Raw genomic sequence first — 24,843 nt, forward strand, 5'->3', positions numbered from 1 at the left:
GATGGGGTGGCCACCATTGTGAAAGGGGAGCAGCGATGGAGGCCCTCCCTCCCTTTCCCACCCAAAGTAGGATTACCTGCTGGCCTTTCCTCACTGTCCCTGGCAAAATTGAGTCCTGATGTGGGTATGCCGGCGTTGGACTGGCGTAAACAGACTTTTTACAAAATTGAGTCCTGGCAGGAGACCGTTAATTGGCCATTTAAGGGCCCCAGTTGGGGCAAGGGCAGTTGGGTTGCCTAGGCCACCTTCTCAAGGGATGGGCAATAAATGCTGGCAAGGCAGCGAAGCCCGTGTCCCACAAATGAATAAAAAAAGACTAAAATTGTGGACAGGTCAGGCAACAAAAAATTGGCCCGATTCATCTTCTGGGCTGAATGATTTTGCAGTTGTTATTTCTTTTGTGTCAGGCCAGGTGAGAGGGCAATGGGAATTTTATGGGCCACCCCCTGTAAACCTGCCAGCAGATCCATGTAAAATTCCTTCCCTTATGACTGTCTTGTCCCGATGTATAACAATACTCAATGCTGCTTATCGTCAAGGTTTTCAAATCTAATTTGTGATGAAGAAACGAACACTCCTGAGACGTTCTTTAGTCATTGCAGCACACACTGGCATATGGTTATGTTTCTGAGCTGGTAGCTTTGGAAGCTCAACTGATGATCCTGAATCTAAATCAGCTCAAATCCCACCCTGGTTGCTGTAGAATTTTAATTCAGTTAATTAAATAAATCTGGAATTAAAAAGCTCATATCAGTAATCATGACCATGAAACTACTGGGTTGTGGGCACCATGGTTCGCACTGCTGCCTCACAGTGCTAGGGACCCAGGTTCAATTCTTGGCTCAGGTCACTGTCTGTGTCAAGATTGCACGCTCTTCCTGTGTTTGTGTAGGTTTCTTCCGGGTGCCCTGGCTCCCTCCCACAGTCCAAAGATGTGCAGGTTAGGTGGATTGGCCATGCTAAATTGCCCCTTAATGTCAGCGGGATGAGCTAGGGTAAATACATGGGGTTACGGGGTTGGGGCATAGGTGGGATTGTGATCGGTGCAGACTCGATGGGCTGAATGGCCTCCTTCTGCACTGTAGGATTCCGTGATTCTCTGAAAACTATTAGGTTCACTAATGCCCTTTAGAGAAGGAAATCTGCCATCCTTACCAGGTATGGCCTACATGTAACTCCAGACCCAAAGCAATGCAGTTGACGTTTAACTGCCCTCTTATAGCCTTGCAAGTCAGTCAGCTGGAAAGGGATGAATAATGCTGGCCTTGCCGTTGAATGGGAATTAATTTAAAAAAACTATTAATTGCAGGAGTTCTTTGTAACAAACACATCATTAGTTGTATTTTCAAATCAGCGAGTAGATGAGATGCTTCCTGGAGTGCTTCCCCCTCTTGTGGCCATTGTTAATTCTACAGCCCAGTACTTTGAGCAGGGCCTCATTGCAAGTTCACTGAAGAGTCAAGAAGATTTAACAGCTTCATACTTATAACATAGAATGATTTCATCCAGAATTGCTCTTGCAAATAGGATTAGTAACTAGGAAAATTATAATTGCTTTCTCTAATGCGAGAGTGCATGACCTCCACCCCAGAGTGTTACAATTCTTCTTTTGTCTCCTACTTTCCAGTTGTAGTTATTTCTTTCAGATGCTGAGGTTCTGACTGAGTCTGTGGCCACAGAAGAAAATTAAATTGGTGGGTAGGGAACAAAGTTTGTGGTGGGGGCAGAAAGCAACTGCTTAATTCTTCCTGAAATTTAATTAGAGAAAATTGCAACCCATCGAGATGCTCGATAAGCAGGCTCGTGAAAGGAGAATTGAGAGAGGTGATGAGTCCAAAAATGTGTGTGTTAGGTTGATTGGCAACGCTAAATTGCTCCTTAGTGTCGGGGGGATTAGTAGGGTAAATACATGGGATAGGGCCTGTTGTTGGTGCAGGTTCAATGGGCCGAGTGGCTTCCTACTGCACTGTAGGGATTCTATGATTCTATTGTGGGTAAAGTGGAAATTGATGTTGCTGGTAAACATATGGATCCTGACTTTACAACTTAAGGTAACGTTGGTGAAGGATGCTGTGTTATCCTTCTTGTTCCTCAGCAGTAACCTGTACGCTTCACATGATCATGACAAGAGGTTGATTGAATTGATTTATTATTGTCACATATATTGGGATACGTAGAAACATGGAATGTTACTGCACTGTACAGGCCCTTCAGCCCTCAATGTTTGCCGAGCTATGTCCAATTCCAAGATCAAGTTATCCCCTCCCTATAATTCTGGAGTGCTCCATGTGCCTATCCAATAACTGCTTGAAAGTTCCTAAAGTGTCCGACTCCACTATCACAGCAGGCAGTGCATTCCACACCCCAACCACTCTCTGAGTAAAGAATCTACCTCGGACATCCATCCTATATCTCCCACCATGAACCTTATAGTTATGCCCCCTAGTAACAGCTACATCCACCTGAGGAAATAGTCTCTGCAAACAGTGTAAAGTATTGTTTCTTGTGTGCTATAAAGACAAAACAAACCATTCACAGAGTACAAAGGGGAGAAAGAAAGCAGAGGGTGCAGAATATAGTATTGCAGTTACCGATAGGGTGAAGAGAAAGATCAGCTTAATACACGATAGGACCATTCAAAAGTCTGATGCCTGTAGGGAAGAAACTGTTCTTGAGTCAGTTGATGTGTTTTCAGACTTCTGTATCTTCTTCAGGATGTAAGAATGTGGAAGAAAATATGTCCGAGATGCGTGGAGTCTTTGATTATGCTGGCTGCTTTGCTGAGGCAGTGGGAAGTGTAGACGGAGTCAATGGATGGGAGACCGGCTTGTGTGATAGACGGGGCTTTGTTCATAGCCCTACGTAGTTTTGTCTTGGTCAGAGCTAGAACTATATCAAGCTGTGATACATCCGGCTACATGCTTTCTATGGTGCATTTGTAGAAACTGGTGAGAATCGTAGTGAACATGCTGAAAAGTTTAGAACAATTTTGAGGAATCATATACAAATCAAGATACCATAAAAGGCAGAATCTGTATTGTAACTGTACAAGACTTCAGGTTTTTACTGATATTCACAGGAATAGTGCTGAAGTTTTAAACTCCTGCAAATGGCAAATTGCGCGGAGGGTGTGGAGAGTCTGCAGAAGGATCTAGATAGGCTGGGCGAATGGGCCAGGAACTGGCAAATGGAATTTAATGTTGGCAAGTGTGAGGTGGTCCACTTTGGTAGGAATAATGGTAGGAAGGACTATTACTTCTGTGGCGAAAAACTGCAGCAGGCGACGGTGCAGAGGGACCTCGGGGTCCTTGTGCATGAGTCGCAAAAACCCAGCTTGCAGGTGCAGCAGGTGGTCAGGAAGGCAAATGGGATGCTGGCCTTCATAGCGAGGGGGATTGAATATAAAAGTAGGGAGGTCTTGCTGCGGCTGTATAGGGCATTGGTGAGGCCGCAGCTGGAGTACTGTGTGCAGTTTTGGGCACCGCACTTATGCAAGGATGTTTTGGCCTTGGAGGGAGTGCAGAGGAGGTTTACTAGGCTGACACCGGAGTTGAGGGGGTTGAGCTATGAGGAGAGGCTGAATAAACTAGGCTTGTACTCGTTAGAGTTTAGAAGAATGAGGGGAGATCTCATTGAGACATATAAGATGATGAATGGGATGGATAGGATAGAGGTGGAGAGACTCTTCCCGCTCAGAAAGGATAATAGGACTAGGGGGCACAGCCTCAAGATAAAGGGGGGACGGTTTAGAACGGAGTTGAGGAGGAACTTCTTCACTCAAAGGGTGGTGAATCTCTGGAATTCTCTGCCCGTTGAAGTGGTGGAGGCTGCCTCGCTAAATATTTTTAAGACGCGGGTTGATGGGTTTTTGATAAGCAAGGGGATTAAGGGTTATGGGGAGAGGGCGGGAATGTGGAACTGAGCCACGACAGATCAGCCATGATCTTATTGAATGGCGGGGTAGGCTCGAAGGGCTAGATGGCCTACTCCTGCTCCTATTTCTTATGTTCTTATGTAAACATGAATACCATGTGAAAGTTTACCAGTACAGAAACAATATGCAACTGAGGATGAATATAACTAATTATTCAATTTGTTAGACTATCCATGATAAAATAAAGTGAACTTTACTATGAATGCTTAAAATGTATATGGTTTAACAAATGATACAATTTTTACCCCATTGCAATTCCCGAGAGCAGTTGCTTCATCAATGATTCTCCTTCCACCATAAGGTCAGATATTTGCTGATGATTGCAGTGTTCAGTTCCATTCACAACAGATAATGAAGCAACCTATGCTTGTACACATCATGACTTGGACAGCATTTGGCCTTGGACAGAAGTAACTTGGTGCAAGTAACATTTGCACCACGCAATGCCAGGCATCTCCAGCAAGTAAGGATCTAACCACCTCCCCATTACTACAACTATAGGAGGGAATGAACAAACTGAGTCAGCTTACATTAGTTTTGATTACATTACATGGTTCCATTGTCTTGGGTGCTTCATCTTTAATCACTGTGAACATCCTCTGTCCACTTGTTTACAATATCAAAGCATTATGTTTGTCAAATTGATTTTGATGGGGTGTTAATTGCCCCATCTCCTGGATATTTGATTAAGTTTTCAGAGGCACAATTGTTCCACTAGACCTTTTGGAGCTATAATAATTGATATCAATTCTCTTATGGTTGCTGAAACCTTGGTGTGTGACTGTTTTAGTGCGGTGTGAGGTATAGCTATTTGTATTTTTTCCTGTCTGCCCGCAGTGAATGTGGAGATTACAGTGCTGTCTGTTTCACCCTTTCCATTCACTCCTCTCCTACTGTAGCCCACACTCTCTGGATTTGTCCTACTATGACAACTGAATCCCCCAACATCCTGGTCGTGGCTATTAATTCTGGTGGCATGGTGGTTAGCACTGCTGCCTCTCAAACCTGGGTCCCTAGCACTGATTCCCAGCTTGGGTCACTGTGCAGAGGATGCATGTTCTCCCTGTGTCTGCATGGGTTCCCTCTGGGCGTTCCGGTTTCCTCCCACAGTCTGAAAGACATGCTGGTTAGGTGCATTGGGTATGCTAAATTCTCCCTCAGTGTACCCGAACAGACTGGAGGTTTTTCGCAGGAACTTCATTGCAGTGTTAACGTAAGCCTCCTTGTGACACTAATAAATAAGAACATAAGAAATAGGAGCAGGAGTAGGCCATCTAGCCCTTCGAGCCTGCCCCGCCATTCAATAAGATCATGGCTGATCTGTCGTGGCTCAGTTCCACTTTCCCGCCCTCTCCCCATAACCCTAAATCCCCTCTCTTATCAAAAACCCATCAACTCGCGTCTTAAAAATATTTAGCGAGGCAGCCTCCACCACTTCAACGGGCAGAGAATTCCAGAGATTCACCACCCTTTGAGTGAAGAAGTTCCTCCTCAACTCCGTTCTAAACCGTCCCCCCTTTATCTTGAGGCTGTGCCCCCTAGTCCTACTGTCTTTTTTGAGCGGGAAGAGTCTCTCCACCTCTATCCTATCCATCCCATTCATCATCTTATATGTCTCAATGAGATCTCCCCTCATTCTTCTAAACTCTAAACTAGGCTTGTACTCGTTATTCAGCCTCTCCTCATAGCTCAACCCCCTCAGCTCCGGTATCAGCCTAGTAAACCTCCTCCGCACTCCCTCCAAGGCCAAAATATCTTTGCGCAGGTGCGGCACCCAAAACTGCACACAGTACTCCAGCTGCGGCCTCACCAATGCCCTATACAGCTGCAGCAAGACCTCCCTACTTTTATATTCAATCCCCCTCGCTATGAAGGCCAGCATCCCATTCGCCTTCCTGACCACCTGCTGCACCTGCAAGCTGGGTTTTTGCAACTCATGCACAAGGACCCCGAGGTCCCTCTGCACCGTAGCTCAATATCTTCTCGAAGGCAGTTTGGGATAGGTGATATTGCCAAGGACTTGCACAACCCATGAATGAATTTTTAAAAAATTTGGTTTAATACATTATAGTATTAACAACTTAAAAACGGCATCATCTAAACAACACACTAGTTTGTAAGCATGAGGTACACGCATCACCATGTTTTTCTCTTGAGTTAAGACTGTGCAGTGAGCTCTGCAAGTTTAGTTAAATACAGTTAATGAATCAGACAGGCCTTTTATCAATTCTGTTTTCAGGTTTGGGACTAGGTCTGAAATGTTACATTGTTCGATGTAGTTGCTATACCGCCATCTAGTGGGAAAGATGTAGGGAAATAAGTTTTAAAAGAAAATATAGAGAGATGCAAGAATTACAGATTAGTTATAATGGGGGATTACTTTTATCCGGATATAGACCAGGATTGTATAAGTAGACAGCAACAAGTATGGAAAATTTTGTACTCCAGTATGTTCCCATTCCAATAAGAAGGCACTGCTAGATCTGCTTGCTGGGAATGAAGTGGGCCAAGTGGATCAAGTGTAAGAAAAGGAAAATTTAATGGACAGTGATCATTGCATCACATGGTTTAGGTTGACTTTGGGAGAGGACAAGAAGCAATCCAGAGAAACAAGAGTCAACTTCAATGGGGCAAGAATTGGAATCAAAGATTTGTCAGCAAAACAGTAACTGAGCAATGGGCTGCTTTAAAAGAAAACAATTTCAGCACAGTCAAGGTGTATTCCTATGAAGGGGAAAGGTAAGGCAAATAAATCTGGAGCTCTCTGGCTGATGAATAAAATGAGATTAAGATAAAGAAGAAAAAGTGTGCTTATGACAAATATCGGATAGATAATACAACCAAAAATCATGTTGAATAGGGAAGGTTAGAAAGGAACTGAAAAAGCCAAAAATAGATGCAAAAAGAGTATGAATACAGACTGGTAGCAAATATACAGTACATGGACAAATATACAGTAAAAAAGTAGTAAGAGGTGTGGGTCTGAAGAGGGACCAAAAAGGGAATTTATGCATGGAAACAGGAGCATAGTTGAGGTTTTTAATGAATATCTTTTTTAATGAATGTTTTGACCAACGAAGAAGGTGCTGTACAGGCCATGGTGTGCATGTCTATGAAGGTGGTAGGAAAGATTGAGAGTGAAGTATTTAACAGGCTTTATTACTGGGGCCATAGCATAAAAAGCAAGGAGGTTATGCTTCTAGATTTTAGCTGGACTATTGTGTTTAGTGCAGGGAATCACACAATACGAAAAATGTAATAGAATGTAAAAATAATCATCAGAATGGTTCCAGGAGTGAGAAACTACCGTTACATAGATGGGTTGGAGCAGTTGCGGCTGTTTTCATTGGAGGAGAGTTTATGTTAGAAGCAGTGTAGAGCTTTAAATTTAATTTATATTTTGTAAGTTAAGGCAAAATCTTTTTTAGTTTCATTTAGAGTATTTTGAGAGCTGGGTGCTGGGAGACTGGAGCCCTATTTGTATACTTACATTTTAGTGAGGTTTTACAACTCCTAAAGTTCTGCAGTTAAGTTAAAAAAAAGACAAAGGCCAGAATTTTCAACAAAGCAAGCACTTGGTGTCCCCAGTTTGAAGGAGCCTTTTGATGGAGTCACCCTCAGCTTACTGCCCAAGATCAAAGGCAAGGACTTTTTCTGTTCCGCACCCAATTATCAAGGGGAGCCCACCACCTAACAACTGAGGCTGGGTGGGAAAAGGCCCTAAAATGGCCACTTAAAGTTAAAATTCTGTCTATAAAGTTGAAAAAACTGTGTTGATTTGATTTATTGTCACATGCATTAGTATACAATGAAAAATATTATTTCTTGAAAGCTACACAGAAAAAGCATACCGTTTTGAAGGAGAGAGTGCAAAACGTAGTGTTACAGTCATAGCTAGGGTGTAGAGAAAGATCAACTTAGTGTGAGGTAGGTCCATTCAAATGCCGAATGGCAGCAGGGAAGGTGTTCTGAAGTCGATTAGTACGTGATCTCAGACTTTTGTATCTTTTTCCAATGGAAGGTGGAAGAGAGTATGTCTGGAGTGCTTGGGGTCCTTAATTACGTTGACTGCTTTTCTGAGGCAGTAGGAAATGTAGACAAAGTCAATGGATGGGAGCTAGGATTGATGTCTAGTAGCAATCATGATGTAGAGATGCCAGCGTTGGACTGGGGTAAACACAGTACGAAGTCTCACAACACCAGGTTAAAGTCCAACAGGTTTATTTGGTAGCAAATGCCACTAGCTTTTGGAGTGCTGCTCCTTAGTCAGGTGAGTGGGGAGTTCTGATCACAGACAGGGCATATAAAAGCGCACAGACAGTTTACAGAATGCTGATTAGAATGTAAGTCTTTACAGCTAATCAAGTCTTAAAGGTGCAGACAATGTACTGACTCCCTGGTGCTGTAACTCCATTTTGTACTTACCATCTTAGCTCCAAATGAAAAAAAACAATGAGGAAGCAGAAATATGCTGCAGCTTTCTCACACGAATTCGGTCACAATGTCATTCTCACTTCAGAAGGAGCATTAGAGGCAGGGAATGCTCATCAATAACCATCTTTAAAAACAAGCATCTTCAAATAATGCAGGATTATAATAATTTAAAATCCAGTACATTTAATTGTGCTGGATGTTCAAACAATCACCCGCAAGCCCGAACTCTTGAAATTCTTTCATTTGGTAAAGAAAATATCAAAACATATCAGCTTTGTGAATTTCACGCAATTGAAATATCAATTGAAAAATGAGATTAATTTATTTCGCATCTTTGATATTCTCAGGGCATCCCAAGATGCTTCACAGGGAAGGAAATATTTTTAAAATGATAACTTAATCATTTTACAAATTTATGGATTGTAATTTCAAACATGTAAACAGGAATAGAACAAATCTGAATTCACTCTCTTCAGAGGCCAGCTGTGAACATTATGCTTATTTTTATAAAATTGTTTGCTCATGTGAAACATAATGCAGATTTTTGAGCTCAGCACATCAGAAAATGAAGGGCTATTAAATTATGTATTTTTTAAAGGCCACAGTAGACCAATTTATTTTAAATTGCATTCACTTTCATTTAGCAAACCCTAAATATACAGTAATCCTTAGATGTTGCAGTCCAGCTAATAAATACCCTAAATGTGGACGTCCTTTCATCTTACTGCTGGAATTGAGCTTGCAAAGATTAGTTCCGAGTGTCACTCAGATTGCTGAAGCCTATTCTGCTTTCCAATTGTCTGTCCCCGCTCACTGGTGGTGTAGGGTTCCATCGATGCCAACAGTCTTTGGTTGCTCACAGGTGCCTAGTCTTGAATAGCGAATGGATCCTGCCAGGCTTTTCAACTGCGGATAGCATGATAGCCAAATCTAATCATATTCTCATACTATACTTGCACAGATTCACTTTCACAAGTTAGCACTTGATGGTAATCAGGAAGGGGAACCTAAGATTTTTTATTTTTTTGGACCCAAATTACTGTTTCAGCTCAACTAAATGAAAACAAACCTGGAACTCAACCAGAGATAGTTCAGCCTGTGCAGTTTAGTGGCACATAGGGCAATGTCTTTACTCACTACAACACCGCATACAAATTCAGTTAGTCACTTCAAATAACTCAAACGGAGAAACTCAGATCTTTTGAATGCAGAATTATTTGGCCTTAGTTTTTCAAGCTGCAACTTCAATTTTGAAAGATTAACTCAACCCCAACAGATAAATTACAATTGGATATCAAAATCTAGAACGTGTCAGAGACAACCTCCCCCAACTCCCAAACTCAGCTACATTGAGCCAACTCACATTCTTAGGAGGGAGAAGGAAAAACCATAAAACTCAAAGCCCTTACTGGTCCTTAAAAACATGAAGTGTCTCACACAGGTGACCTTTGTTCATGAGTGCAGGTATGTGATGCAATATAAATCGAAGAAAGATTGTGGTTTGGGAAGGGATGAAAGAGGATGCTTTTTTAAAAAAAATCTAATCATCAAAACTATTCCAAACATTGAATTCCCTGAAACTGCCCGTAGAAGATGGAGCTTCCATTTAGTTGTAGCTTCCAGTCTGGTCATTGTTTCAATCAATTAAGTTTTGCCTTCTCCAAATAACTACCCCAAAACTGCTTAGTTGAATCCTCCCCATTGCTTCAATATAAATGGCTGCTGGGTTTTGAGAAGTTGCAGATCAGTATCTCGAGGTAACAGATGGTTACAAACCATTTAAAAAAATTGGGGTAAAATTATTTCAGCAATTTAGCAACTCTTTTCTTTGCAGGAATAATGAATTAATCCAGGTATGACAAAATACTTTTTATAGCACAAGAGTGTTTTGATACCTTGAAAGCAACTGAGGAGTTTCTGAATCCTCTGTTTGCAGCAAAGCTTGAATAAAACAGGACAGTCTTGCCCCCCAAAAACTACAATCTGCTCATCAGCAGCCAAGTCGCACTTGCCTATTTAATACTGATCAAAATCTGACTGATTTCATAAAATGGAAGTAATAGATCTTACAGTAAGCAATAAAGTTCACTTTATATTTTGCTCATTCTACACCTCGTGGCAGGATAATCTGAAGCAAGGATTACAATTAAAAGAATTACATTGCATGTGTAAATGACAGCAAGAAAGAAAATAATTTCTTTACAAAAAAGTTAGATGTGCAAATATCATTTGGTTATACAAACAATTTAATTCCTGAGACATTCCTCAGTCTATATTCAGGATGCAAATAAAGCATCATATAATTAAAAGAAAATCCAGGCAACTGTTTTGCACAGAAAAGACGGTTGAATTGTAACAGGGGAAGTGTATGGGGCAGGAGGGAAAACCCCCTTGTGTCAATCAGCGTAAGGCTCAAGTCTCATTTGAGTAACAGTGGGACAGTCTCCAGCCCTTAATTGGCTGCAATGATGCTCTGGGTGGAGCAAAAGAATGGTCCCCAAATGAAATTAGAATGATGTTGAGGGGTGTAGCCATATCAGCCATAGGAGGTAAAGGCATGGTCAGAGGTGAGGCGGCTCAAGGACTCTTGGCCCAGGCCGAGGGGAGCATTCCTGCTCTTCTTGGCCGACCATCATTCTACAGAAAAGTTCATTTTTGGAAGTTACTGCAGTCTGTTCTGACCACTCCAGTTTGCCAATAGCGTTGGGCTCTTCCTCGGTCTCCCGGATCTAGAAACTGAAATGCTGCTTCAGCCACCAGTGACTTAATCAAGCTGTGGCTTTCCAATAGAAATAGGCTCTTGGGCTATCTGGGGTAAAGGTGCTTGCTCTCTGGCTGAGGACCAGGGCGAGGATGGATGCAGCCAGAGCTGTCTTAAGTCAATGGGCTCAAATTAGCATATTTGTTTAAAAAGACAAAGTACTAGATTACATTCAAATTTTAAATTGCATTTACAATTTTTTTTCTTTTACACAGGCAAGAACAGCCAAACTCAAACTGTAGTAAAACAGTTTTATTCCTCACTATTCCAGCTGCACTTGGCTACTGGTAATACAAAGGTCACACCAAACAGTTAAAAAATAAAATACGTCTTTAAAAGAGATTGCGGACACTGTTGGTAATAATGGAGATAGCCAATCCTCTTAAACACCTACAACTGTCAACACCATGCAGAGCTGAAAGTCTGCCAAGACTTCAAGCACACTAGTCATTTAATAGACCAGCCACCTGACCTCATTCGATCAAATAAGTTAACAAGTTAAAAACATTTTCATGCAAAGTTCCTGATTTAACAAGTGGCAGATTCACCTTTTGCTGGATGTTAATAATAGATATCTATAATTTCATTAGATATATTTATCTACACAGAATTTTTTTTAAAAGAAGTTTGGTGTTGCTAAACATAAATCAGATCAGAACTGTTTTGACAGGCTCATTCTTGTGGACCATTTCAACCGTTGAAAAATGATCAAAAAGTGGGGAATGCCAGGATGACGGCTTCCCAGCTCAATGTGCTCTCAGTCTCAACTGTATCCATGGGTGGTGGCTGGTGGGAGCCAGTCACTGTCCCATTGGAACGTTTTGGGGGGGGGGGGGGGGAGCGCCCAAAAGGCTGGATCATTCTAGCTGATTCAGATTGATAGCAGCAGCACCTGCAGAGACCTCCTCCTCTTTACCATGGATGCTGTGTGACCCACTTTCTTTTCCTGCTCAAACTCCTCCATCAATTGGTTATGTTCTATAATTTACATTTTTTTAAAGATGTGGAGTTGGCTCAGGCAGAAATTATTATGAAAACATTACTAAAGCCATAACCATTTTCACTGGTCCAAAAGACAACCTACCCAAAAAAAGACTGCAGCGTTCAGACTGAATAATTAAGGCTTAGGAGGAGTTCTGACAATCATCAATGCACACGAGAAACACTGAAAGAAATCAATCTGAAAAAAATCCCTTTAATGGAAGTGCAAACTGGTATAGACATTCCCCATGATGTTCCTGTAGTGACAGTTCAGGAAAACTTCTGTAGTTTGATGTACATAGATTCGTTCATCTGGGCGATCTGCAGAGAACACTGATGTAATGGTCTAAGTTCACTGAAACCTACATATACCTGGGGTAGTATACAGGCTTTATTTTGTGAAGGAACAAGTGCCATATGTTTTCTGCAGTCTTGGATGAAAAATTTACAGTGTAAACACAATTATTTTATCCGCCACGTTACAGTGTTTAGTCTTAAATTATGTTTTAAAATATATCAACTGCACCTGTGAGATAAACATGGCACCAAAGCACTCCCCCATTACAGCAATGTGGCGATGACGAGTTGGGATATCTATAGGCATTGACACTTGCAATGTGGCACTGGTTCGGCTGTAAACAGCAGAGAAAGGGCTGCCAGGTGATGGACTGAAGAACCTGGTGGAGGCACAACTCTGCTTCATCTCACAGGAACATATCAGTGACACAGCAGATCTTTGCACCCATACTTGGACAAAGCCAAATACCAATAGCTTGCATCATGCTACATAACTGTACTCGTCTGCTGAGGTCTGGCTACGCTCAATATATTGTTTGTCAATGAGAACTTCAATGCACTTCTTGATCATGCTGATACTAGGGTTGAATCTTGCTCTTGATTGGCTTATTACCTGTTGAGAAGTGAACAAGCATTAGGAAGTCTTCAATACAGACAATCAAGAAATATAATCTCTCTGAAGAGATGGTAGAAAAAGTAAATAAAATAGAAAGTGCTGCCTACAAACAGCAAGCTAATAATCTTCTGAACAAAAACTTTTTTTGCACTGAAATGGAAATCTACATTTCTCCTTCAAATACTGACCGACTAGTTGTTTATTTCTAGCGTCATCTCATTCTTAGCTTTACCTCAGATTTGCAATTCCCCCTGCAAAATAAATTTCTCAAAGAAAGTTCCTATATTTCATCTAGTGCCTTTCATGACTTCAGAACATTCCAAAGTAGTTCACGACCAATGAAGTTCCTTTGGAGTGTATTTACCACTGTAATGTTGAGAAACATGGCAGCCAACTTGCATGACACAAGGTCCCATAGACAATAAAGAGATTATGCCCCAAGCTTTTCTTTTTGCATTGCTAACTCAGGGATTTAGCTGGTTAACATGATCATCACAATGCAGCATTTTTGATAGGAAATTAGTATGTGGCTGTAATTCCCGATCTCAGATGGACCAACGAGAAAAAGCCAGAGCAAAGGCCAGAAGCTTGCCTACTTTATGATGATGGAAACTGTCCAGATCTTTGCAAGAGCAGCAATCATCATCATTCACTCAAACTTCCCCAACTTGATGCTACTCCACGTTTCTTCCAGGAATTTCTGAGCCCAGTTTTTTCAGAAATGTAAGGCAGATCCCTTGGAGAGTTCTGATGAAGCGGAATAGAGTTAGCAAGATGGACATGCCCCTTTCTTTAAACAACATTGTCAGCTGTAAAGTTTAAAGGGCCAGTTTGAATCTTAGTGAATGGGAGAGTTATGAATGAGTGAATGGGTAGGTGATAGGGTGGGTAGCTTAGCAAGTTAAAGTGTTGGCGGGGAGGGGGGAGGGCGCGGTAGCTATTCAGGTAAGTACTGTGAACTGTTCAAAGTTGAAACTTCTGATTGGGAAATAAGTATGAGAGTCAGGACTTCCATAGAGTTCTGACATGCATCTCCAGTCATACATCCGGTCTCTGGATCGAAGATTAGAGTGGCATTAAAGAGGAGAAAGGGTGAGGTTGCTTCTTGGGTCTCTGGCACCAAAAGAACAGGTGAAGGGGCAGGGAATCTGGAACAAGAAATGCAACTAGACCACAACCCTCAAAAGGAAGTATTACTGAAAGCATATGCTGAACAAACTTACGATCTCTGTGAAAATTATACTGGGCTCTTCATGTAGTAATTTCAGAGCCATTATGTACAGGGTATCAGGATCCAAGGACAAATCACTAGTGATCAACCTGAGAGGGGTTCTATATTTTATTCATACGGAACACAATGATGGCACAAGGTCCACCATTCATAATCATCTAATCCATCAGATTCTATCTGCAGCTCTCAGAAACCACGCACAGTTGCTCTATGCTTACCTGATAGAATAGGAGCATTAGAGCAGTACAGCGTTCCTGCTGAAGGTTTTTGTGGGTGGGCATGTCAATTTATGTACCCAAGGCGAAGGATGTCAGTGCTGTGGACTAGAACGCTTGTCTTACTTTTGTCACCCAGTCATCAAGCACTCCCTGGTGGATTTAGGGTAGGTTAGATAAATATCTATGTTCTTTTATTCAGCCTCACAACGTGCTTTTAATTCAGTTTCCTATACTACTTCTGAATGGTGTGCCAACTAGGAACTCAGCGGAAACTGTCTAAATTAATTGCATGGGAATTTTTAAGAACCTGTAGAGAGGGGAATCATCCCCCCCCCCCCCCACCCATCAGCCTGGTCAAGATTTAAGTGAAAGATGATGTTCTAATCCTTTTATATGGCCCCTAGTAGTAATGCATTTCAATTTACAGAGATCAAATAACTTCAGTTTGTTTTACACATAAAACAAATCTTATGTTTTTGCTAACACTTTGGTCACCTAAAAAGAATGTTTTACCTCTTGAATAAGTGCATTGTGTCGGAGCACTTTACGTGCTTTCATGATGCGGACTATAGCAGCCTGCAGATACATTTTCCTGTCCTCATCGACTGCACTTCTAGTTTGTTCCATCTCCTGAAAGCAATGAAGCAAAAACTAGAAACCCAACATGACTGTTTCAACAGAGTTCTGATGTGAGATATGTTTTGTGTTTTAGTAATGTACATGGATTATATGAAAAGGATTGCATAAAGCTATACTTAGCAAATAAACAAAACAATGCATTTCCATTTCTTACATTAGCCAAAGAGCTGAGAAATAGTTGTTGTTAGTACAACAAATAAAAAAAAAGCTAATACAAGTTGCCTTCACTTTATATTTTGGAAACAGAAGCTAAACTGACCATTTCTATTCCCTGTATGCTACAACTAGAGAACGGATGTTTATTTTTTTGCAGTCTGATAACTGTTATCCAATGGATAACATTGGAATAGTTTAGGTTAGAGGGTCATTAGATTTGTTCCAATGGTCGGTGCAACATCGAGGGCCGAAGGGCCTGTATTGCACTATAATGTTCTATGTTCTAACCGTTCAGTGCTGCATTTTGACCATTTCCAGTCCTGAAAGTTCCGTAAGATAAAATAAATAGGAGCAGGTGTAGGCTATTCAGCCCTTCAAGCCCATTCCATCATTCAATGAGGTCACAGCTGATGTCCCACTTCAACACTATTTTCCCCTCCTACTCCTGAATCCTTGGTGATTTTAACGTGTAGAAATCTATCAATCTCAATCTTGAACATACTCAATGACTGCTCCTTACAGGTCACAGGGGCAGAGAATTTGAAAAATTCACCACCCTTACTGAAGGGACTCCATCTACATCCTAAGTGACCTGCCCCTTATTCTGAGACTGTGCCCCTTGGTTCTAGACACTCCATCTGGCAATAATTCTATGACTTTTTTCATCACTACTGAGGAGTTCGGTGGTTAATTACTAATGAATTAGGAATAATAGTGTGTTTGCATCCATGAAGAGCAGGTTACAGTTACGAACATTTGATTTCCCTTGAGTCTCTCAAGTCAACCATTTGTGTACTTTCAAAGGCTATTTTTCAGATTCAACATAAACTCAATTTAAAAGATCACAGTTAGTCTAATTATGATATAGTCATCTCAGTAAATGAAAGAACTACAACTTTTTTTTATCTTAATGATCCAACTTTGATGATGCAGACAAATACAGAATTGGAGACGAGAAAGAAAGTAGAGGTTTAATTTTAGTCGTCTGAAAACAAACTACAGACAAGGCAACACAGGCACACATACAAACACACTAGCCATTTACTGCAGCTTTTGTTAGGGATGCAAAAGAGCAAGAATAAAACCCCAAGTCACTTGGACACAAACAATACACAACAGGTTTCACCAGATTTTCCTCCAGAAATTGGCTCAAGGCCAGAAAGCAGAGAGTAGTGACAAACAGTTGTTTTTCTCAGACTGAAGAGAAGTATACAATGGTGCTCCCTACAGGTCAGTATTAGAACAACCACGGCTCTTTTTAATATTTATTAATGACCTGGACTTGAATACACAAAAGCTAGAATTTTCAGAGTCTGCAGCTGATACAAAATTCAGAATGATTGTGAACAATCAGGCTTCAGGACGACAGCAACAAATTGGTGAAACGCGCAGACACAGAGCAGAAGACACGTGATGTGAAGAACCAAGAAGTGGTACATTTTGGAAGGAAAGATGTGAGAAAGTAATATGAACTAAGTGGTGAACATTTTAAAAAAGGGGGTTTAGGAACAGTAAGACCTGGAGTCTCAAATCTTCAAAAGGTGGTAGAAAAACTTGAGAATGGTGCTTAAAAAATAACAAATGAAATCCTTAGCTCTTACTAAAGGGATGATGCTAAAACTTGAGAAACTACTGATTTAGGTCTCAGCCAGCCATCAATTCTGGGTAACTCTCCTCATTTTTCCTACCAAAACACCAAATTTTGATTAAGTTAACAAGGACAAACTGTTTCCAGTTATAGAACTGTCAGTAAACAGAGACATATTTCAGATGATCGACAAAACAACCAAAGCAATTTTATTTTTCACGTCTTGTTGCTGCGATCTGGATTTGATAAATATTTGGAGAAAAGTTACAGGGTTAACTTGAACAATTGCTCACTGCTAAAAGCCTGTAGAGACCTCCTGTGCTGTACCATTCCACAAAATAAAATTCCAGATTTAATAGACTTGAAGTGGAAATGTAATAATTTCTTTTTGATGACTCTTTTCAACAAGAAAATAATTGGTTTCATCAAGATGATCAGTCAAGAAAATAAACCTCATACCTGTGGCGTATCTTTCTGCATGGAAGTTGTAATTTTAAATTTTGTTCTTTTACTGCTGAAACCCATATTTAAAGAGAAAACTGAATCCAGGTCAACATCTTCCTGCAGAGAGGGAAACATATATAGAATCATGACTCTCAAATAACAAGCAGCCAGTATTTTTCTCCTGATTTTCACCCAATCAAGTATTTTTGGCCGAGATGCTTCAAAATCTACCTGCGTTTTTACTCGAACACCTGAGCTATGATGAAATAATCTGCTGTTACGGCGGTTTATTTCATTTAAGTTTTCTAAATTTGAAACTCAGAATTTATTCAGATTCTGTTTTTTCTGTGTGAGCCTAGGCAGCAAATATTAACAAGCTAACTGACATGAAGGAATCACAACCACAATAGTGCATTTTGGTTTTTTTGGGGAGTGGGAAGGAGTTAATGATTAAGAATGGAAGCCTTGGATGCTGTGCCCTACCAGACTCCCTAGCCCAGGGGAACTGAGGATAAATGAAGCACTCCTAATGTAACTCAGTGGCAGTGAACACAAGTACAGCTTCCTAACAAGCTCAGATCCTTCTGACCTTTGCAAATACTCAAGATCACAGGAAGCAGCTGAGACATTACTTTTTTAAACTCATTCACGGGATGTGGGTGCCGGCATTTTTTGCCCATCAACTGAGGCATTTCAGAGTCAAACATACTGCTGTGGGTCTGGAGTCATATGTAGGTCAGACCAGGTAAGGACAGCAGATTTATTTGCCTAAAGGACATTAATGAACCAGATCGGCTTTTACAACAACAGACAATGGTTTTATGGTCTTCATTTTACTTTTAATTCCAGATTTTTATTCAATTAAAATTTCACAATCTGCAGTAATGGGATTCAAACCTGGGTCCTCAGGGCATTGCCCTGCGTCTCTGGATTACTAGTCCAGTGATAACAGCACTGCTTTGCCATATTTTTTCATTTTTTAAAAATGGTACATGGACATTACATAAGAACATAAGAAATAGGAGCAGGAGTAGGCCATCTAGCCCTTCGAGCCTGCCCCGCCATTCAATAAGATCATGGCTGATCTGTCGCTGCTCAGTTCCACATTCCCGCCCTCTCCCCATAACCCTTAATCCCCTCGCTTATCAAAAACCCATCAACCCGCGTCTTAAAAATATTTAGCGAGGCAGCCTCCACCACTTCAACGGGCAGAGAATTCCAGAGATTCACCACCCTTTGAGTGAAGAAGTTCCTCCTCAACTCCGTTCTAAACCGCCCCCCCCTTTATCTTGAGGCTGTGCCCCCTAGTCCTACTGTCCTTTCTGAGCGGGAAGAGTCTCTCCACCTCTATCCTATCCATCCCATTCATCATCTTATACGTCTCAATGAGATCTCCCCTCATTCTTCTAAACTCTAACGAGTACAAACCCAGTTTATTCAGCCTCTCCTCATAGCTCAACCCCCTCAACTCCGGTATCAGCCTAGTAAACCTCCTCTGCACTCCCTCCAAGGCCAAAATATCTTTGTGCAGGTGCGGCGCCAAAACTGCACACAGTACTCCAGCTGCGGCCTCACCAATGCCCTATACAGCTGCAGCAAGACCTCCCTACTTTTATATTCAATCCCCTTCGCTATGAAGGCCAGCATCCCATTCGCCTTCCTGACCACCTGCTGCACCTGCAAGCTGGGTTTTTGCGACTCATGCACAAGGACCCCGAGGTCCCTCTGCACCGTCGCCTGCTGCAGTTTTTCGCCCCGTAAGTAATAGTCCTTCCTACCATTCTTCCTACCAAAGTGGACCACCTCACACTTGCCAACATTAAATTCCATTTGCCATTTCCTGGCCCATTCACCCAGCCTATCTAGATCCTTCTGCAGACTCTCCACACCCTCCGCACAATTTGCCGTTCCACCAATCTTGATTTCATCAGCAAATTTCGACACCCTACACTCGGTTCCGTCCTCCAGATCATCTATATAAATGGTAAAAAGCTGAGGCCCCAGCACCGACCCCTGGGGCACTCCACTAGTCACCATCCGCCAATCCGAATAGCACCCGTTGACCCCCACTCTCTGCCTCCTATTTGACAACCAATCCTCTATCCACGCTAACACCCTACCCCCAACTCCATGTCCCTCGACCTTCTGCAATAACCTCTTGTGAGGTACTTTGTCAAACGCCTTCTGAAAATCTAGAAAGACCACATCCACCGGCTCTCCTCTATCCACCGCCCTAGACACATCCTCATAGAACTCCAGTAAATTTGTCAGACACGACTTCCCTTTAATGAAACTGTGCTGCGTCTGCTCTATCAAGCAATTCCCTTCAAGATGCCTCGCAATTTCCTCCTTAAATGACAGATTCTAACATTTTACCTACCACAGACGTTAAACTAACCGGCCTATAATTCCCCGCCTTTTGCCTGGCACCCTTCTTAAACAACGGCGTAACATTAGCCGTTTTCCAATCATCCGGCACTTTCCCGGAATCCAGTGACGTCTGGAAAACAACCACCAAGGCATCCACTATCACCTCCGCCATTTCTTTCAGAACCCTTGGATGCATTCCATCTGGTCCTGGGGACTTGTCCACAATCAGCCCCTCCAGTCTGTCGAGCACCGCCTCTCTAGTAACAGTAATGTCATTAAGATCCTCCAGTCCTACCACCTTTCCATCGCTAACACCCGGCAAATTATTCACGTCCTCCTCCGTGAAGACAGAAACAAAAAAGTTATTCAATACCTTAGCCATATCCTCATCGCCTACCACTAGGTCCCCTTTCTCATCCTCTAAAGGACCAACGTTCACCCTAGCCAGCCTCTTCCTTTTTATATATTTATAAAAACTCTTGCTATCCTTTTTTATATTAAGCGCTAGCCCAGCTTCATAGTTTCTCCTACCCTTCTTTATCAACTTCTTTGTCAATCTTTGTTGACATTTAAACCTCTCCCAATCCTCTTCTCGCCCACTACTCTTAGCTACTCTAAACGCCTCCGCTTTTAATTTAACACTTTCCTTCACCTCCTTCGTTATCCACGGCTTATTACCTCTCCTCCTACTATCCTTTTTGACCATCGGAATAAATTTCCGCTGAGCACCAAGAAAGATCTCCTTAAAGATCCTCCACTGCTCCTCAACAAACTCTCCCTCCAATGCGCTCCCCCAGTCCACATTCGCCAATTCTTCTCTCATCCTACCGTACTCCCCTCTATTCAAACAGAGGACGCGTGTCCGGGAACCCACTTTCTCCTCCTCCATCTGCACCAGAAAGTCCACCATACAATGATCACTCTCCCCAAGAGGATCCTTCACCACAAGGTCCCTAATTCTACCCGCCTCATTACATAGCACCAGATCCAAGATAGCTCGCTCCCTCGTCGGCTCCAACACACACTGTTCGAGGAAACTATCCCGGCAGCATTCCAAGAACTCTTCCTCGAGCCCCCCGCGTCCAACATGGGTCGACCAATCAATATGCAGATTGAAATCCCCCATAACTACAGCCGTTCCATTCCTGCACACCGCACTTATTTGCGCGTTAACAGCCCGCCCCACCTCCAGGTCATTGTTCGAGGGCCTATAGACGACACCCACCAGCGTCTTCCTCCCTTTGCTGTTCCTAATCTCCACCCACAACGATTCCAACCTCTGCTCCTTGGCTCCAATATCATCCCTTGCTACCACCGTGATGCTATCCTTAATCAGCAGAGCTACGCTCCCCCCTTTTCCCTCCTGCCTATCCTTCCTAAACACTTGATAGCCCTGTACATTCAGCTCCCAGTCCCTGTCACCCTGCAGCCACATCTCGGTAATGGCCACCAGATCGTATCCATTTGTGTCGATCTGCGCCACCAGCTCATCCACTTTATTCCGAATGCTTCGTGCATTCAGATAAAGCGCTTTCATCCCAGCCTTCACCTGGACCCTATTTGCCATAACGCCACCAACCATACTCATGCCCCCTACTCCCTCTATTATTGGGACATCCTCGGCCTCTTCCCTTACCTGTACCCTCTCCTTAACTTTAGACCTCGTAACATCACCTACCCTCGCACCTTCCCCTCCCCCCCCAATTAGTTTAAAGCCCTGTCTACAGTCCTCTTTACTCGATTCGCCAGCACTCTGCTCCCAGCACGGTTCAGACCAACCCCATCCTGCCCGAACAGGTCCCACCTACCCCAATACTGGTGCCAATGCCCCATAAATTCAAACTCATTCCTCCCACACCAATCCCTGAGCCACCCATTCACTTCCTTAATCCTGTCAACCCTACGCCCGTCTGCACTCGGTTCAGGCAGTAGCCCAGAGATAACCACCTTGTCGGTTCTACTTTTTAATTCCATTCCCAGCTTTTCATACTCCCTCCCCAGATCCTCAGTCTGCATTTTGCTTACGTCGCCGGCACCCACATGTGCCACAATGACCGGATTCTCACCCTCCCACTCCAGGTTCCTCTGCAGCCCAGCTGCGACATCCCGTACCCGAGCACCAGGCAGACAACACACCCTTCTGTGCACTTTGTCATTGTGACAAAGGACAGTGTCAATACCCTTCACCCCACTATCCCCAATCACTACTACGTTCCTTTTCCCCCTCTCTTTGCCTATGTCCTGCTGCATCACTGTACCGTGTGCAATTACCAGCTGGGCCAACATTTCTTGCCCATCCCCTATTGCTCGAGGGGGCAGTTAAGACTAAACTACATTTCTCCGGACCTGGAGTCACACATAGGCCGGACCAATTAACGATGCCAGATTTCCTTCCCGAATGAACATCGGGTTTTTATAACAATTGACAATGATTTCATGGTCATTGCACTTTTAATTACAAAATGGTTATAAAACTTTTAGTTTTCTGAGTATAGCATTAGTTCCCATCACCTTAGCCTCTAAGTTGTTCTAGGAAGTGAACAACACTGCCAAAAAATAATATATTTTACTAATTTCCAAGTTACATTTTGTTATTATTCTCGGGCTTCACACATTGAAATACTTAGCAGTGCATACAAACACATCATAAGAATTAATTATACATTAATTCTTCCAAATTAATATTAGAGCAGCAAAGCATAATGAACTATATCAAATTGAAGTGTTATCTTCACTTCATCAACATACTTGCCTTGTCTGAATCATGGTTGATCATTTTTACATCAAGTAAGGATTTAATGGTTTTGGTGAGTTCTTTTTCATTCATCTGTGTGCTGTCTTGGAGCTCCTTGTAAGTGACTATTTCACTATTGTTAAATGCCAGCAGCACTGCCATTTGGTATGTAGTAACCATAGCTACATAAGGCTTGGATAAATAGTTCATTTTTACTTCACCTTTTCCACCACAAAAATAAAACAGGAGAAAAAAAATTGAAATTTTCAAAAATTTTCATATTTTGAGAAACAATTGTATTAAAATGCATTTCAGTGCCATCTGGTTATTCAAATAAAAACATAAAATAGTAAAGCTATCACTGCAACTGAACTGAATGGTACAACTAGAAATCAGATATATATGTACTTTTATTCATTTATGGAATGCAGACGTCGCTGGCAAGGTCACATTTATTGCCCATCTCCAACTGTCCTGAGAAGGTGGTAGTGAGCCTTCTGAGACCACAGCAGTCCAGTGTGGTATAGATATATTAGGCGTTAGTACAATTATCTGAATTTTTGACATACAAGAACATATTGATATTTGCTGTGCATTATTCTCTCTCACATTGCTCTTTCGGCCAAACATCTCACCAATTTCTTCCTCAACAAGTTAAATCTATTTGCCCCACTATACTGATGGTTAGCCAATTCCATACATACACCACATTTAAAGAATGCAAACAGGAGTATGGAGGAGAAAGGCCAACTGACCTATCCAGCCCATCCACTGATGGGAATCACTGGTTTCCCCCATCACTTCATTTAACTGCCTCTTGAATGATTGAGTCTGTGTTTCCACTCCCCTATTCAAAAGGTCATTCCAGACATTAATCATGTTGTGCGTAAAGACAGGCTTCCTGGGACAAGGCCTGATGAACTTGACTATCATACTTGTGCTAAGTAGTTAAATTGAAATCGTCAGTTCGCTGTTCTTTTAAGATTGGATACCTGCCCACTTATCGTCGAGAGATTGTTGAAAGATAATAGGATGGGATTTTTTGGTCGCAGCTGTTCTGTGACCGCAAATTTCCACCTGAGGTCAACGGACCTTTAGATGGACCACCAAGTTTTCCATCTCGCCCATGATGACTCCTGCAGCAGAGGGACTGGAAAATTTACTCCATCATTTCATTTAATTCAGGTATTCTCAATAAGATTGTCTCCAAGGCTCTTGATTCTTCAATGTACACATTGCACCAACCAATCCAAGTTAAATTATTTTTCATGGTACTCACTGCAGCATGACGACCAGAACTGTACACAACAATCCAGCTAGGGCTGGACCACTGCTTTGTACAGTCTCATGGGCACTGCCTGCGATTTGTAGTCAGTTCCAATAATTATTAGGAGTCAAGGATTAATACAAAAACATGTTTTAAAACATTATAAATTTACAACTTACCATCATTTCTGGAACATGTCAAAGGAAAAGGCAAGAACAAAGTGACTTAAACAGTACATTACTTTGCTGAAACCGTACATTTTCATGCACAGTTTAGACAGTGACCAGGAATATCCCTCCTGTCCCGATGTTAAGATGAATTTGTCAACTTTTACAATCAATAAAAACAACACAAAATGCTGGAAATGTCCAAAGGTCTGGCAGCACGTGTGGTCAGAACCAAAGTTAATGTTTCAATGAAACACTCTTTTGCCCAAAATTCTGTTTCTCTTTCCACAGATGGTGCCCAAACTCCAAGTATTTCCAGCACTTTCTGCTTATACAGCAACAACTTGTGTTTTTATTTCCTATTTACAACATCCGCAGTATTTTGTATTGAAAACCTCAATGAGAAAGACAAAATGCACACTAATCAGGTTTTCCATTCAGGAGGAAAAAATATGCAGGGAAAAATAAAAATTACACTGCAAAGCTCTCTCTTTGTAGGAAACAAAGCCTTCCTAAATGCCCTTTGAACTTTATTGGATATCCAATGTGGGCAGCACATTTTAGGAAGGATGTCAAGGTCTTGGAAACGATACAGAGGAGATTTACCAGAACTGTATTTGGGATAAGGGATTTCTGGTATGCGGAAAGACTGGTAAAGCTAGTTTGTTCTTCTTACAGCACAGAAAGGCTCCAGTTTGTAACTGATGAGTAACTTATTGAAAGAGCTATGGGATATCGATGTACTGACCTCAAACTCTGGTTCAATTGTTTCATGCAAATACATTATTACTGAAAAAAACATATCCAGAAATCCATAGACATCCATTTTTTATTTTTCTGATTAAAGTTTAAATTTTATTTATTAGTTTCACAAGTAAGTTCACATTAAGACTGCAATGAAATTACTGTGAAAAATCTCTAGGTGTCACACTCTGATTCCTGATTGGGTACAGTGAGGGAGAATGGAGCATGGCCACTGCACCTAACTAGCATGTTGAGTGGAGAA

The 24,843-nt window shown here is 41.9% G+C and overlaps 1 protein-coding gene across 9 annotated transcripts in view; it reads right to left on the minus strand.

The window, feature by feature from the left end:
• Positions 1-10,439: 10,439 nt before the first annotated feature.
• cul2 (cullin 2) overlaps positions 10,440-24,843 on the minus strand; it is an 89,188-nt gene continuing 74,784 nt past the window's right edge. For 8 of the 9 annotated variants that reach the window (XM_080212297.1, XM_080212259.1, XM_080212278.1 and 5 more), the window contains exons 18-21: positions 22,422-22,624; positions 17,315-17,416; positions 14,986-15,102; positions 10,440-13,020 (exon numbers count right to left, since the gene is read on the minus strand). In XM_080212297.1, coding sequence (XP_080068423.1) covers positions 12,889-13,020; positions 14,986-15,102; positions 17,315-17,416; positions 22,422-22,624 — 554 coding nt within the window. In that variant the 3' untranslated portion in view covers positions 10,440-12,888. The other variant, XM_080212321.1, reaches the window with a different exon arrangement.

Source organism: Carcharhinus amblyrhynchos, chromosome 2, assembly GCF_965287045.1.
Source record: "Carcharhinus amblyrhynchos chromosome 2, sCarAmb.v2.hapA, whole genome shotgun sequence".
In the NCBI taxonomy this organism is placed as follows: Eukaryota; Metazoa; Chordata; class Chondrichthyes; order Carcharhiniformes; family Carcharhinidae; genus Carcharhinus; species Carcharhinus amblyrhynchos.